This window comes from Passer domesticus, chromosome 3, assembly GCF_036417665.1.
Source record: "Passer domesticus isolate bPasDom1 chromosome 3, bPasDom1.hap1, whole genome shotgun sequence".
Classification (NCBI taxonomy): domain Eukaryota; kingdom Metazoa; phylum Chordata; class Aves; order Passeriformes; family Passeridae; genus Passer; species Passer domesticus.
This window is the reverse complement of record NC_087476.1, coordinates 25005439-25019319: the sequence shown is the minus strand read 5'-3', so window position 1 is coordinate 25019319 and position 13881 is coordinate 25005439. Positions and strand designations below refer to the sequence as shown.

The following is a 13881-nucleotide window of genomic DNA, read 5'->3' as shown; positions in this document are numbered from 1 at the left end:
GGGTCACAACAACCCCGCACAGAACTACAGACCGGGTGCTGAGTGGCTGGAAATCTGCCTAGCGGAAAACCTGGGGGTGCTGGTTTACTTTTGGCTGAGCATGAGCCAGTGTGTGCTCAGGTGGCCAAGAAAGGCCAGTGGCATCCTGGCCTGTATCAGCAATAGTGTGGCCAGCAGGAGCAGGGCAGGGATTGTTCCCCTGTACTCAGCACTGCTGAGGCCACACCTCCAGTGCTGAGTCCAGGTCTGGGTCAGAGTGGAGCAAGTCCAGGGAAGGGCAGTGGAGCTGGTGAAAGGTCTGGAGCACAAGTCTTATGAGGAGCATCTGAGGGATGCTGGAGTTGTTTAGTCTGGAGAAGAGGCTCAGGGGAGACCTTATTGCTCTCTTTAGCTACCTGAAAGGAGGGATTAGCAAAGTGGGGGTCTATCTCTTCTCCCCAGTAACGAGCGACAGGACAAGGGGAAGTGACCTCAAGTTGCATCAGGGGAAGTTTAGATTAAAAAATTTCACAGAAAGGACTGTCAATCAGTGAAACAGTCCGTCCTAGGGAAACGGCTGAGACACCATCCCAAGAGGTATTTAAAAGACAGAGATGTGGCACTTTGGGACATAGTTGAGTGGTGGACTTGGCAGTGCTGGGTTAATGGCTAGACTTGATCATTTTAGACATCTTTTCCAACCTAAATTATTTGATGATTCCATGTAGAAAATCAGTTAGCACATACCAACGATTTTAGGGTGTACATAATCTAGCTGTTGTACCATGCACATCTTTTTCTTTCACAATCCTCCTCCAACAGCAGATTACTAGTCTCTCAAGGACTGTGTGATTCATGGTAGTGATCACTTTCAATTGAAAGTACTGGAGCAACAGCTCCTTTTTTACTGCCTGAGAGGCCAGCTGATCTCTTACAAAAGGGGAAACTTTGCTAAACAAAGGAAGTAATTTTAAAAGAAGGAAATAACATCTGTCTACAGATATGTGGAGAGGGAAAGAAGAAATGTGAAAATGTAGATTGTGGGGAAAAAATATTTAAAGTTTGAAAAGCTGAAAAGAAAGTCCATGTGGGATCAGAGGCAGCACATTCAAGTGGCAAACTAAATGTAGAGAGATGTAATAGGAGAAAGTATTGGGAAGAGAGGGAGAGTGTATAAAATGAAGCACAGAAAAACGGTATAAAACCCCCAAAACTAATTTAGAGAGAGATTAAGAGACTGCTGCACTATCCCATTGCCAGTAGAGGTGCTAAAGCCACAGCTATGGAATAGAGTAGCAAAATGCTCAAGGGAAGGAATAATTCCTGTATTTAGATAGGTAGAGTATTTCACGATATGAACAATAGTACACCACAGCTACCTAGAAGGCGTCTGTTTAAAAATTAATTTCTGTTTGAATCTGTAGTTGAAAACAAAAAGAACTCCAGCAAGAGGCAGAAGATGTTCCCTGGAAAAGCACTTCAACAAGCCTGGGAACAGCACAAGATACTTCTGGCCGTGCTGCAGCCAGAGAACAAGGAGACCAGCAGGTACCAGTCTACAGCTGGGGCACAATAAAACCGTTCTACAAGATGAGCCAAGAATAATCTTCTTTAAAAGTGCTTTACTACTTGCAAATGTTGTTGCTTTTGTTCAAGTGTTTTGTATTTGCTTCAGTGCAGTTCCTTTTTTTTTTTCTTTTGAGATAATTAGGGGCTTATTTTAAACCAAAGGGGATTTCTGGGTGCTCTTTTTAAATTATACAAATGATAGCACTGTGATGTTGAATCATATTATTAATTGTATATTTTCTTGTTCTTGTTTCTGAAGTATATGTGTGAAACAAGGTTTTTAATTTCTCAGTCCCTGAATACAATAAGTTTCAAAAAAGTCCTCAGGCAGATTGCAAAATTATTTTTCTCAATTTTATTAATGTTAAAGAAAAGTATAATTTTAATACTGCAGAGTATTCTCTGCTGATAGTTTTACAGCATTGTGTATGTACTGTGAATAGAACAAACTTCACAAATTATTGTCCTTAAAGCTGGAGCCCTTTCTGTAAATTTTAGACAAAATATTCTATTAAATACCATCTATAAAATGCTTGATGTCTTACCTCCTAGGCTGATTTATGATTTTGCCTGTGCTTTTGAATACCTGGATGAAAAACTCTTTTTCTACTGGAAACTGGTTGGTAACTGAATAAATAACACTATAATTAAGTATTGAACAATTCCATATAATGTGTTATTTTGCAATGGATTCCTCTTGCTGTAGCATAAAATGGAAGTACTCTCTCCATAAATAAATAATACTCTGAATAAAAGGGGTTTACATGCATCATTACTTAATTTGTGTCTCAGCTGCCAATTTTTGCAGTGAATTCTACCAGTTTTCACACTGTGCCCATTACAAATGTAATTATCTTTGCATTAGAAGACATCTTTCAATGATGCAGAAAAATATATTTGTGCTTCATTCTTACGTTAGCAGAGTAAGAATATATCTGTCATACAACATCCAACTCAATAAAATAAAAAAACAGAGTGAAAGTTATGTACAAGTTTTTTTTTTTACTGAACATTTGGACATATGCAGACTTATGTCCAAAGTCTCAAATGTACACCTTATGCAGTCCATACCACTCTAAATCTCACTTGGATACAGGTAGTACAACAGGTTTGCCAAATTATGGTGTCAGTGTCACATTCCTCCCCCAGGAGATGTTCAGACTATTTGCTTTCTTTTTGCTGGGGAATGTGTAGCTTTAGCAACTAATTATTCTCCAGCTCTCATGAAGCCTTTTTATTGGAGTCCTTCTCCAGGTACTTTTTGCAGCAATAGCCTTGCAGGGAGGTAACAAGAATAGACTTAAGCATTGCTAATACTGAATCATCTGTTTATGCATAATATTGATCTGAATGTCACATTTAGCTGGTCATTAAGGAGGGAAAGGGCCATCAGAATTATTCTGTGTGCATGCATATGTTTCAGATTTAGACTGCAAATGTCCTGAAGAGGGTTTGCATTTGGCTCTGCCTTGCCAAACAGTTGCAGAGAGCCATTGCTGTGGGGAATCACCCTCTATTGATGTGACATTGAGAACCTAAGGGATTCTGCACTGAGAAGCCATCCACAGATTTTTGTATATTTTTGAGTAGCGGGCATTGCCCACAAAACCACTTCTACCTTCAATGATTACAGTGGTCTGCTGGGTAGCTATAATTTTTTTCATCATTATAGTGAATGGTGATCCATTGGAATGCAAGATTGGCAAGATCTGGATTCCCAGGTTTCATTACTTCCCCTACGATATTTTCTCTAACATTGTTTAGATTAGTACAAACGTAATGAGCTCTGAATTCACTCATCATGTGCATACATGCCACATTGTTTAAGAAATTCATGCAGCTGCTTCCTATCTTGTACTGCCAGGGTGCCTGCACGGTGCTGTGCTGCTTTCCTGCCTCTGAGTCCCTGCTCTCCAGGTGCACCACTGCTTATGTGCTCCTCTCTCAGATACCTACCCTGAAGGGGAGCTCACTTTTGGGCCATTTTAGTCTTCCTTTTATTTTTAAAGGGCTGGGTAAGGGCTGTTCAGGTAATTTCTTATACTGCTACCAGGTTTAGCATCTGGGAAAGAAAGGTCTATCTCTGTATATCTTGACATGCTGAAATTGTGAAGAAAAAATGCTCTTTTTTCTTTAGAAGTTCATTGTTTCATATTAGAAATGCAAAATGGGGCCTATCAGCGATTACAGACACCTTTCACTTCTTTAGCAAAGACTTTCAATTTTAGGGCTGTTTCTGCCCTGTATGAAATACCCATGCTAAGACTGAGTGTTTATGGAATATAAGCTTATGCAAAAGGACATTTTGTTTATATTAATAAAAACTTCAAAAAATTATTTCTGTGTTCTAGTCCAGGACATTTGGTGCCTGAGTGTAGTGCAAGTTATTATAAAATAAATGCTTTGTATTTATGTTACTTGTTTGGTTGTGGCTCTATCACAAAATAACAGGAGCTCTTTTCATCAAACATATGATTGCTAGTTTAGATGTGTTCTTATTTAGTTTCTGTCTGGAAAGATGTTTGCTACATAAAAATACCCTTGAATTTAAACACATTTTTGGCTTTTTAATGAAAAAAAAAAAACTAATGTGGAATTTCTAGTGCCAAAATATAGGAAATTTCTATTTCTGGATATACTGATGGGCTGAGGGCTTAAATCGTCTGAGTAATCAATCCATTGGCTTTTATGAATGCTTAGGGAAAAAGGAAATATATTACTGGAAAAGAGGAAGAAATCTTGTTGCAGGATATGCGATGGCCAAATTTAGAAAAGACATATGTATAGTAAAGTCTCATGTATCATTGCAACTGACTGAGCAGAACAAATGAAAATAAGAAAAACCAGGAAATAATACTTTTCTTTTAACAAATAGATTTTGAAGAAACACCTTAGTGAGGAAAGAAAATGTATTCTGATTGTGATTGCTCTTCTGCTAAGAAGAGCCAGACTTTTGCTAAATATCTTCCTAATTTCAGTGCCAATTCAGCAGGTCTAGCATGAGATAAATCCTTTCTTGGGAGAAACATTGTTCATTACATGTGCTGATTTATGTGAGAGAATCAGCTGTATGTAGGTGATGGCTGGACTAGAGCGTAAAGTTTGTTTGTGCTTAATATACTAGATAAATTGTTCCTGGCTTCTTAGGGTGTGACTATACTTGCTGTCACACTCCCAAGTTTACTCAAGGACTGTGTGATTTGCTGAATAGGTGTCATGTAAAGGAAAATCCAAAGCGATGGATTTTATACAGCTGTTTTTTTCCCCCTAATTTCATGTTGACAAGAAACCTTTTTTGTCCCTTTTTCCTGCCTTTCATCAAAGTGAAGTATCCTCAAGGCTAAAGGCAAATTTTAGCAGCAAGGAAAATGACCACCAATAATCTGAGCAGTATGAAATTTAACACAGTGATTTTGTTTTAGTGAGAGGAAAACACCAGTTACCTGCTGTCAAAAAATTCTACACTGATCCTTAACTTCACGGGCAGCAGCTTTAAAATCTATTTAATATTCTTATTCCTTCAGTTAAATTTAAGTTAATAACAGGCTGTGGGATTAAATCTTAACTTTACATATTTACTGGGAAAAGTAGTATAGCAATTTATGAATCAAAATGTATTTTGAATAAATTATCATTGCAAATTACAGTTTATGAAAGTGGTGACTATAACCATAATTACAGCATTGGCTGTGCACAATTTGAAGTCTTGCTTGCTGAATAAGTTTGTTTTCATTCAGATTGCATTCCCAACATTTTTAGAAAAGAGTGAATCAAGCCTCACTTACAAAATTTCCTACAGAGTTTATTAAAAAGCTCACCTTTGTTTGCTAAATTTGCCTAAAACATAAACTTTTCTTGAATTAGTAAGTTGCTCTTTTAGTCTGTTATGAGAGTTTCCTACTCAGGTTTAATAAACCATAGACTCATAAGGAGACTTGCAAGAGCCTCCATGTTATGCCATCTATATATCCTAAAATTGTTAAAGTTAAAATTGATTGTGCAAGCTATTACGAGAAAAACAGCCATTTTTCAAAAATAGGTATATCACTGTAAATTGGAGAGACGGGGAGAGGTTTAAAGCTCTCTCTGGCAAGAGAAGGGTTAAGGACTTTTTTGCTATACCCGTTTCAAATTACAATGAGAAGCCTCTTCTTTCCCAGCAGGGTTGTGCTTACATTAGTCTTTAGATCTCTCTTGAAGAGAGCTGTTATATTTGTGCCTGCTACAGTTGGAAATAACAGTTCAGAAGCTGAAAAGGGTTGAATGGATTTACAGAAGGTTATTTTTTGCAAGTAAATTCATGGCAACACATTAATTTGATTAGTACATGCTTTAGAATTACTTTACACTCAAGAGATTCAAAAGATGTTAAAGTTATCTCCAGGCTGCTGGAAAAATATGTGTTATACCACCAAGGTACAGATCAAGACAAATCTGTGACTCAGGATTTTATCTTGGGAAGAGCGCAAGGTGTACGAAGAACTCAGAATAACGAGGGAAGATAACTCTGGGAACTACAATGTGTCAGAAGAACATCTCTTGCTAATACAGCTCCCCACCAAAGACCTGGTTATCTAAGGTTTATATAGGAATGCCTAGGTCAGCTGACAAAATACTGGTCTTCTGCTCCATAAATGCAGAAAAAACGATAACAACAGTGGAAAATTGGAAGTCTGAATTTCAGCTTTCTTAGAAATAACTGCAACCTGACACATTCCATAATATTTAAACAGGGTGGGGGGAGAGGAATCACCAAAGATGTTACGATGTTACGTTTAGAGATGACATTGACATGAAGAATAGGTAAATTTTGTTTTTCAACTACTGGGAAAGCAGACCTCATAGGAACTCAGAACAAGTAGGAGAAAAGTTGTTTTTTTGTTTTTTTTTTTTCCTTGTTCTTTTTCTTTTCAAAGATGAACCTAACTGCGCTCAAAGCTTTCGTGGGCTTGCTCTGGAATTGCTGGGTTCTGGTGGGTCACGCACAGGGAGGTTTAGGAGACAATCATGTCCATTCGAGTTTTATTTACAGGAGGCTGCGGAACCATGAGAGAAGGGAGATTCAGAGAGAGATTCTCTCTATCCTGGGTTTACCTCACAGACCCAGACCATTTTCACCAGGAAAGCAGGCTTCTTCTGCACCCCTCTTCATGCTGGACCTGTATAATGCCATGACAAATGAAGAGGATTCTGAGGAGCTGGAGTATTCACTAAAGGGATCAATGGCAGGGGAGAGCAGAGGGATACGAAAAGGATACCCTGCCTCTCCAAATGGATATTCGCGGAGAATACAATTATCTCGCATGACCCCCCTGACCACACAGAATCCTCCCTTAGCCAGCCTGCACGACACCAACTTTCTGAATGATGCTGACATGGTCATGAGCTTTGTCAATTTAGGTACGTGGAAATATTTTTTTGTTTTTGCTCTCTCTGACAAACTGTTAGCCTGCTCTTGTGAAGGGCAAACCTCTCGGCCGAACTGTAACCTGTTCTAAAACAGCAGGATTAAGCCCAGGCTGCTGTGCCACTGGTAAAAGAAAAATCATACGGATGGTAAAGTAGCTACATTGTAGGTGGCCATGGAAAAAGATTTTTCTCACTGTTTATATAAAGTCAGTTTCTATAACTTCCCTCTGCTGGCTTCTGTTTTCTTTCTTTCATTGATGTAATGAAAATTCTAGCCTTAGGCCAACTAACTCCTTTTTTTTAAATCTCTAAAAATCAAACACTTATGCCTATTGCTCAGTTATTTCCCTCAGTGTTTTCCTTAAAGCTTACACATGAACAAACATCAGTTGTTAATATTTTAAAACCTAGAAAGGTATGAAAAGGGAAAAGTTAAACCATTAAAAAAATTCTTAAGTTATTTAGTGGGTTTTTTTTTCTGTTGTTAAGAGTAAGAATTTATTATCTTTTTAGTTGAATGGCTGGATTTTAAATAATCTGTTGCTGTTCCTTTGTTATTTCTATTTAATAACAACAGGCTGTGTTTTATTATACTGCTATGGTGCTCAGAATCTACAATGGTTCTTATTTTCTCTGTCATAAATAAATTAAATGACAACTAGAGTATTAAACACCAGAAACATGCAAGCAAAGAATGCTTTTGAAAATTATATAAATTCAGATACAAAACCTGATAAAACTAAATTATATTGGCTTCTGAGTGTAATAAACATGCTTGCCAGTTACATTGCAGGAGAAAAAAGCAGTTACAGATTTCTTTACTAAAGCGCAACTTAAATCTCATCTAGAAAGCTGCAAATAATTCAAGAAATCCATTTAGTATTTTTATAAGTATTTGAAATGCTTAGGACTCATAAATTTGGCTTAAAAAGCCACTTCTCATTGGACCGGAATAGCAAGAGATTTAATGCAAAACTTGAAGTTTCACAATAAGCTGCCACAAATTCTGATGAACTCTTGTTTTCCAGGGTAATACTTTCTGTAGAAATTTTTTAACAGCGGCACATGTTCCAAAATATCTTCATTTTATCACACACATTCTGTACTTTTTATGTCTACAAGGTTTTTAGTAAATACTAATTCTCCAAATACTAAAATTCTAGGAAAGTAACACTCTAGAGTTTATTTGCTATAATAATAAAATCACTTTTCATTAATTATTTGGCTGACCAGGAGGTGTTCAAGTCTGAGATCTTTTTCCTTAAGAGTAACAGATGTCCACACCTCTAAATACATTTGGTTGTTGTTTTTGCTCCGGAAATAGCAGGTTAGGAAAGAAATGGAATCTTCTTTTTGAATATGTGTTCCTTGTCATTAAAAACCACTTATATATTGCTCATGCATTATGTTTAAATTAACATTGTGTGCCTCGCTTTACCCAGAGCATCTGGAGTCAGCTGAATTTAAAATAGCAAAGTTATACAGAAAAATAAAAAATTCACTTATCCTTAGCATTAGTCAAGGCACTGATCCTGCAAAAATTTTCCTTGTGTGTCCTGAGAAGTAGCCTCTGTAAATATATCAGGGACCATTCCATCAGCATCCCTGAGGACTATTTACATGGGACCTAGCCTTTGATTTCAGAAATGTCTTTGATTACAATAGGACTTCTTGCAGTGAATCAGTAGAAGTCTTTGAAGTTTCAGAGTCAGATATGTCCTAGGCTGATCCCACTGTGCTTTCCCAGACAAAAACCTTCTCTGGAAGAACTCAGGTTTCCACTGAGTGTCTTACCTTGGGCAGGAATTTTCTAATATTTGTCTTATTTTGTTGGGATGCCAGTGCTGTCTTAAGAAAGTAATTCTGAGAAGCTAAAGTTTATCTTGGGTTTCAAAACTGTGAAAACCGGGACTGAGATACTGCATTTTTCTAGTGATTAATAATAATAGACACCATTAGCTTAAAATACTGTGTAAATATCAGGTTTGACTTGGCATCTGTAAAATTAAAATGCGTCTCGGCTCTATGTTAGTTTAAATCCTAATTCACTTTAATTACCCTTCCATACAAGTCCGATATTGTGGTGTATCACACGTTCCATGGTGTAAAATGTGTATAAAATATTGATGACCAATATAGATTAGCTTCAACATTTTTATTAAACAATCCTATGTTTCAGTATAATTAACATAAAAATTAAATAAATCCTGGAAACAAGTAACCATTTTATACGATTTATGCAGTATGAGATTGTGACAGATGAGGGCAAGCTCTTTTAATGGAGAATGGGAAAAAATATGCAGTGATAAGTGAATGCTAATGCTGTACCTTAAAATCAATAAATGCTGATGCAGCACAGTAATAACTCAAATGGATTTCGAATTGAAGCCCCAGACAACTTGCATCAAATAAATCTGCTGTGAAAATAGTATTCACCATGTTCATACTTGCACACCATTAATTACATAATGTGAAATTATAAAACTCTATTAATCATCATGATATTTTAAATTAAAACTTTTGCATATAGTATATATACAAAAGCATATAATTGTACCAGTTATAACAATTTAAGATGTATATATTGAAACAAGAAATATGTATCTGAGAAGTTGGATAGAAATTATTAAGCATAAGAATTGGAAAGACTGAGTAAGATTAAAAAAAGTAAAAGAAAAATAGAAAAAAGCAAATAATTAAATATTACAGAATAAAAATTTAAACTCATATGCTAACTTTGATAAAAACCCCAACATGTTGGAGCTGAAAATACCTCACTTTCAAAACCAAATTTAGAAAATAATTATCAAGGGAACTGCAATCATAATTCTGTCAAGCAACCAGGGAGAAAAATAAGAATCCATTTACTTCTCCTGAAGTTAAAATTGTAAACACCTGCTCTTTCTACTGGAATTTATATCAGAATTTCCATCTCTTTCTTTCTTGAAAGATACAACAAGGCAGAGACTTTGTCTTGTCTTGTGTTTTGTATAAGACTGTGTGTGTTGGCAACTCGCCATAAATATTGATGAGTGTAACAGAGGAGTTAACTGGATTTGGTCCAGCAGTCAAAGAATAAATCCTCCACTAAACACACTGGGGTTTTCAAAGATCTGATTATATCACCTTCAAATTCAGAACTTTGTTTTCCTGACTGGGTGTTTTTTTATCCTATTATAATATTTTATTTTATTATTGCAAAACCCCGACTCTTTAGAGTTCTGGCATCTTCTTTTTTGGCTGGTCTCACAAAATGACATATATAGGATACCCCATTCCCCAGAGAGCAGGCAAATAATACTTATGCAGTCCAACTCATTTTTTGCTCACTCAAAATTTAGTTAGGGAAGGACTTTTTTAAGATAAATGTTAGTGTTCCCACTCTTCACCTCTTATAAAAAGAGGGGGATTCTTTACTTTCTTCATATTTTCCTGTTAAATGATATGAACCTTCCATAAAATGGGAGATATGTATCTGCTTTTGTGGTTTTCTGTTATGTTTTCTTTTTAGCATATAAAATTAATTTCAAAAACTTGAATGTGAAGATCACAATAAAATTTTGACCCCTGATATACATGTGCTAAGAAGGATACAATAATTACTGAGATTTATAAAGTAACCAGTGCACCCCACAAAGATGTTTTTTCTTCTTCACAGACAATGTGAATGATTCCACAATCTTAGAATAATTTTGAAACCGCACGTGCTGTGTCCAGTCCTTAAACCAGACACTGAAATCAATGGAAATTTTGTCTGAGGCACAGAGGACTGTTCATATTTCTCCAGCCTCTCTATCCCAACTTTGAACACTGTTTTACAGATTATATGCTTCTTTAAAACCTGAATCATTAAGTAAATACATAAATACAAAAGATTTATAGCCCATTGTGTTCACTGGAGAATGCTAACATGGTATAGAACAAATTTTACAGCTACTTTGAGAAACCTATAGTACATCAATCCACACCAAATACCTGTAAAAATATATTTTTGTTACACACGAAAAAGAAAGGATTCCTTACTGCAATTAGACCCTGAGCATACATAGTAGCTCGTTTCTTAAATTAAACTAATTCGGTTTCTACAACCTTCCACTCACAGCTAACATATCATCAGCGAGGAATATGGAGTGCTAAGCTATAAAATGCCAGGAGCTGAGGAAGGGGTTTGAAGGATACATGCAAAAAGGCCTCAGGATCATTAACTTTTCTCCTAAAGCTCAGGAATGAGCACAGTTTCTTTCTTTTCCACAGGATTTCAGATGTTGCTGTCTTAATTTTAACCGTACATGAATTTCTTTGGCTGTGGTACAGTTTTAGTGTATAAACCCAGGCTTCTAATGAAAATATTGACACAGCCTTAGCTGAAGTGATGGAAAGAGCACTATTATCTTGCCTTGAACAGAGGGATGCTATTGCAGTGATAAAACTTGTTAAATTACAAATAGAACCCATGTCTTTAATTATGGAATTGGATCAATACTGAGAAAAAATGAGAAAACCTTTGTGAAGCTTTTATTCAATGGCAACCCCAAGTCAATAAGGTGTCGTTTTTCACTCTTTTATATAACGTTTAGAGCAAATTGGATCAAGGAGGTCTCACTTAATTTTCAGCTGAAGTAGACATTACTTGACATCTTGAAATTCTAAGACTTTTTTTCCCCTTTATTAAAGTTTTGTCACCCAGTGAGTGAACTGAATTAATTTCATGTGACCTAGTACAGTCAGGCATTAGAAATAACGATGTATGAAATAATTTTCTATGATCAAATTAAATATTGAGAAAACTCTTTGCAAAATACTTTTTTTGCTTCTAGAATGAAGGGACTTTACTCACAGGATGACATGAGCTAAAAATCCTCATCCAATACTTACAATTCATTAGAGTTTTAACGATTTTTGTGCAATGGCAGAGCAGGTTTTTGGAGATTGCTTTTAATTTTTAGAAAGAAATATTCTCCATATCCCTTTTCTGAATTACACTACATTTGTTGTTTTATATTGAAATACTTTATATTTCCTTTGAAATCTCTCAAGTTACATGAATCTTAAGAACTATATAGCTCTACCTCAAAATAGGTTTGTGTGATCCATAAATATCATCTAACAAAATAATGTTTTTATAACTGTCAATTAATTTTTTTGCCAAAGTTAACACTTTAAATCCAAGTAAATTATTGTATCTACCCAGCCAAAAAAATGTCAAGCTCTCCATTAACTAGGGTATAAAACTGTCTGACTCTCCTTGCCGACAGGTTTGAAAGAATTTGCAGATAACTGAAGAGAAACTGATTTAGCAGATGGTTAGACGTGCATGGTGAAAAGCTATATATATGGATGGATATATAAAAATATATATTATTATTAATATTTTTCCCATTGGGAAGAACGGCTGACCCAGTTCCGCTTCTTCTTTAGAAAGTGCTCCTTTCCAGACTAAACACAGACTTTGGGTGGGGTTTTGGGGATTGTATGTATTGTACAGTGCATATTTTCCCAGGAAAACACAATCTGGCAGTGACTCTGGCTAACCATGAAAGAGAAAGAGGCAGGCTTGTGGAGACATCTCTGTGTGGAGAGTATTAGGGGAGGAATCCTGCCATGGGTTGGATGGAGAGCCTCTTGGATCTCTCCCTAAACTCTGGGTTGTTTTCTAAGATAACTGGACAACTCTGGCATCTGTGTCATCTCCCACACTTATTGCTCCTGTTGTTATTTTCTCTGAATGTTAAATTATGCAAAGAATTTTACTGTGGCTACCTGCCTGATTAGTGTCTGAGTTATGGGAGTAATTTTGACGGGACAGTTCCTTTCTCTTTTCTTTTTAGCCATGGCAGTTCCTTTCAGCTTGCTTTCATGGGTCCAGAAACTAATAGAATTTGGAAAAAAATGATTGATTGCAGTCTGATCATTCTAGGTGTCGTCTGGTGTTACCACATAACTGAGAATGAACAGTTTATGAAGTGCCAATTGCAGCCTCCAGCTAAAGAAAGGCTCCCCAGGGCTTCAGGAGAGCTCTGGCTGCTACCAGACTTTATAATTATTTCCCACACTTTTCCCTATCCTCTCCTCCTTGTCCTTTCCCTTGTCTCTAACCCCTGCTGCCTAGGCAGGGTCACTGAACTTTAGTTTTATGTCAGTGGCATTTGGCTGTAGAAAGGATTAAAGGCTGAGAAGTGGTGAGTCCAGGCGACAGTGCAGGAGATGGTGAGGGAAGGAATGAGAACAGGCACGGCAGAAAAGCAGCAAAGCTCAGGCTGGGCTTTAGAAGGAGGACATCCCTCTTCCCAGTAGGCAGCAGCCAACATGCAGGGCTGCATACAGACCTGCTGGGCATGGGAAAGGTTCACAACAGAGAAACAGGCTCTGCAGAAATTACTGGAAGATTTAGTCCTGCTCCTCTGTGCCTCATGTGGAGCATGATGTAGCAGCACTGAGAGCATTTCCCATGCCAGTAGGAGAGTCATGTGGGGAGAAGGTGAATGCAGATGGAGAAAGAGCAAAGAGCATGATAAAGAGAGATAATGTACAAATGCAAGGCAAAATTAGCACAGGTGTGGGTTTCTTCTCTGAGTAAGCCTTGAAGGCAAAGGGAGCACTTTTCTTCTGAATTCCTTGTGGAAGAGCAGCTACCTCAGCCTCCCCAGGCACTTGGCTTCCCAGGCACAAATTTTCATCCTTGCAAAACAAAATGCAGCTCCCCCCACCCTTCGGTATGTGTGTGCCGGGAGTACACAGACGGGCTACTAACGTTTGCAGCCGTAAATAACTTAGAAGCTGCTTTTAAAAACCGCAGGTTAAAGGATGAGGGCTGCCATGACGCACACAGAGGTTGAGATCAGAGGAGCAGCTAAGAGGGGTCAGGAGAAACAATGAATCCCCTTGTTCTGAGTCATATTTATGAGTGCTCCATTGCACCTAAAG

The 13881-nt window shown here is 37.1% G+C and overlaps 1 protein-coding gene across 1 annotated transcript in view; it reads left to right on the top strand.

The window, feature by feature from the left end:
* The first annotated feature begins 5723 nt into the window (after nucleotides 1–5723).
* BMP5 (bone morphogenetic protein 5) overlaps nucleotides 5724–13881 on the top strand; it is a 56960-nt gene continuing 48802 nt past the window's right edge. The window contains exon 1 of the mRNA XM_064412226.1: nucleotides 5724–6948. Within this exon, the coding sequence (XP_064268296.1) occupies nucleotides 6465–6948 (484 nt within the window). The 5' untranslated portion in view covers nucleotides 5724–6464. The remainder of the gene's footprint in view (nucleotides 6949–13881) is intronic.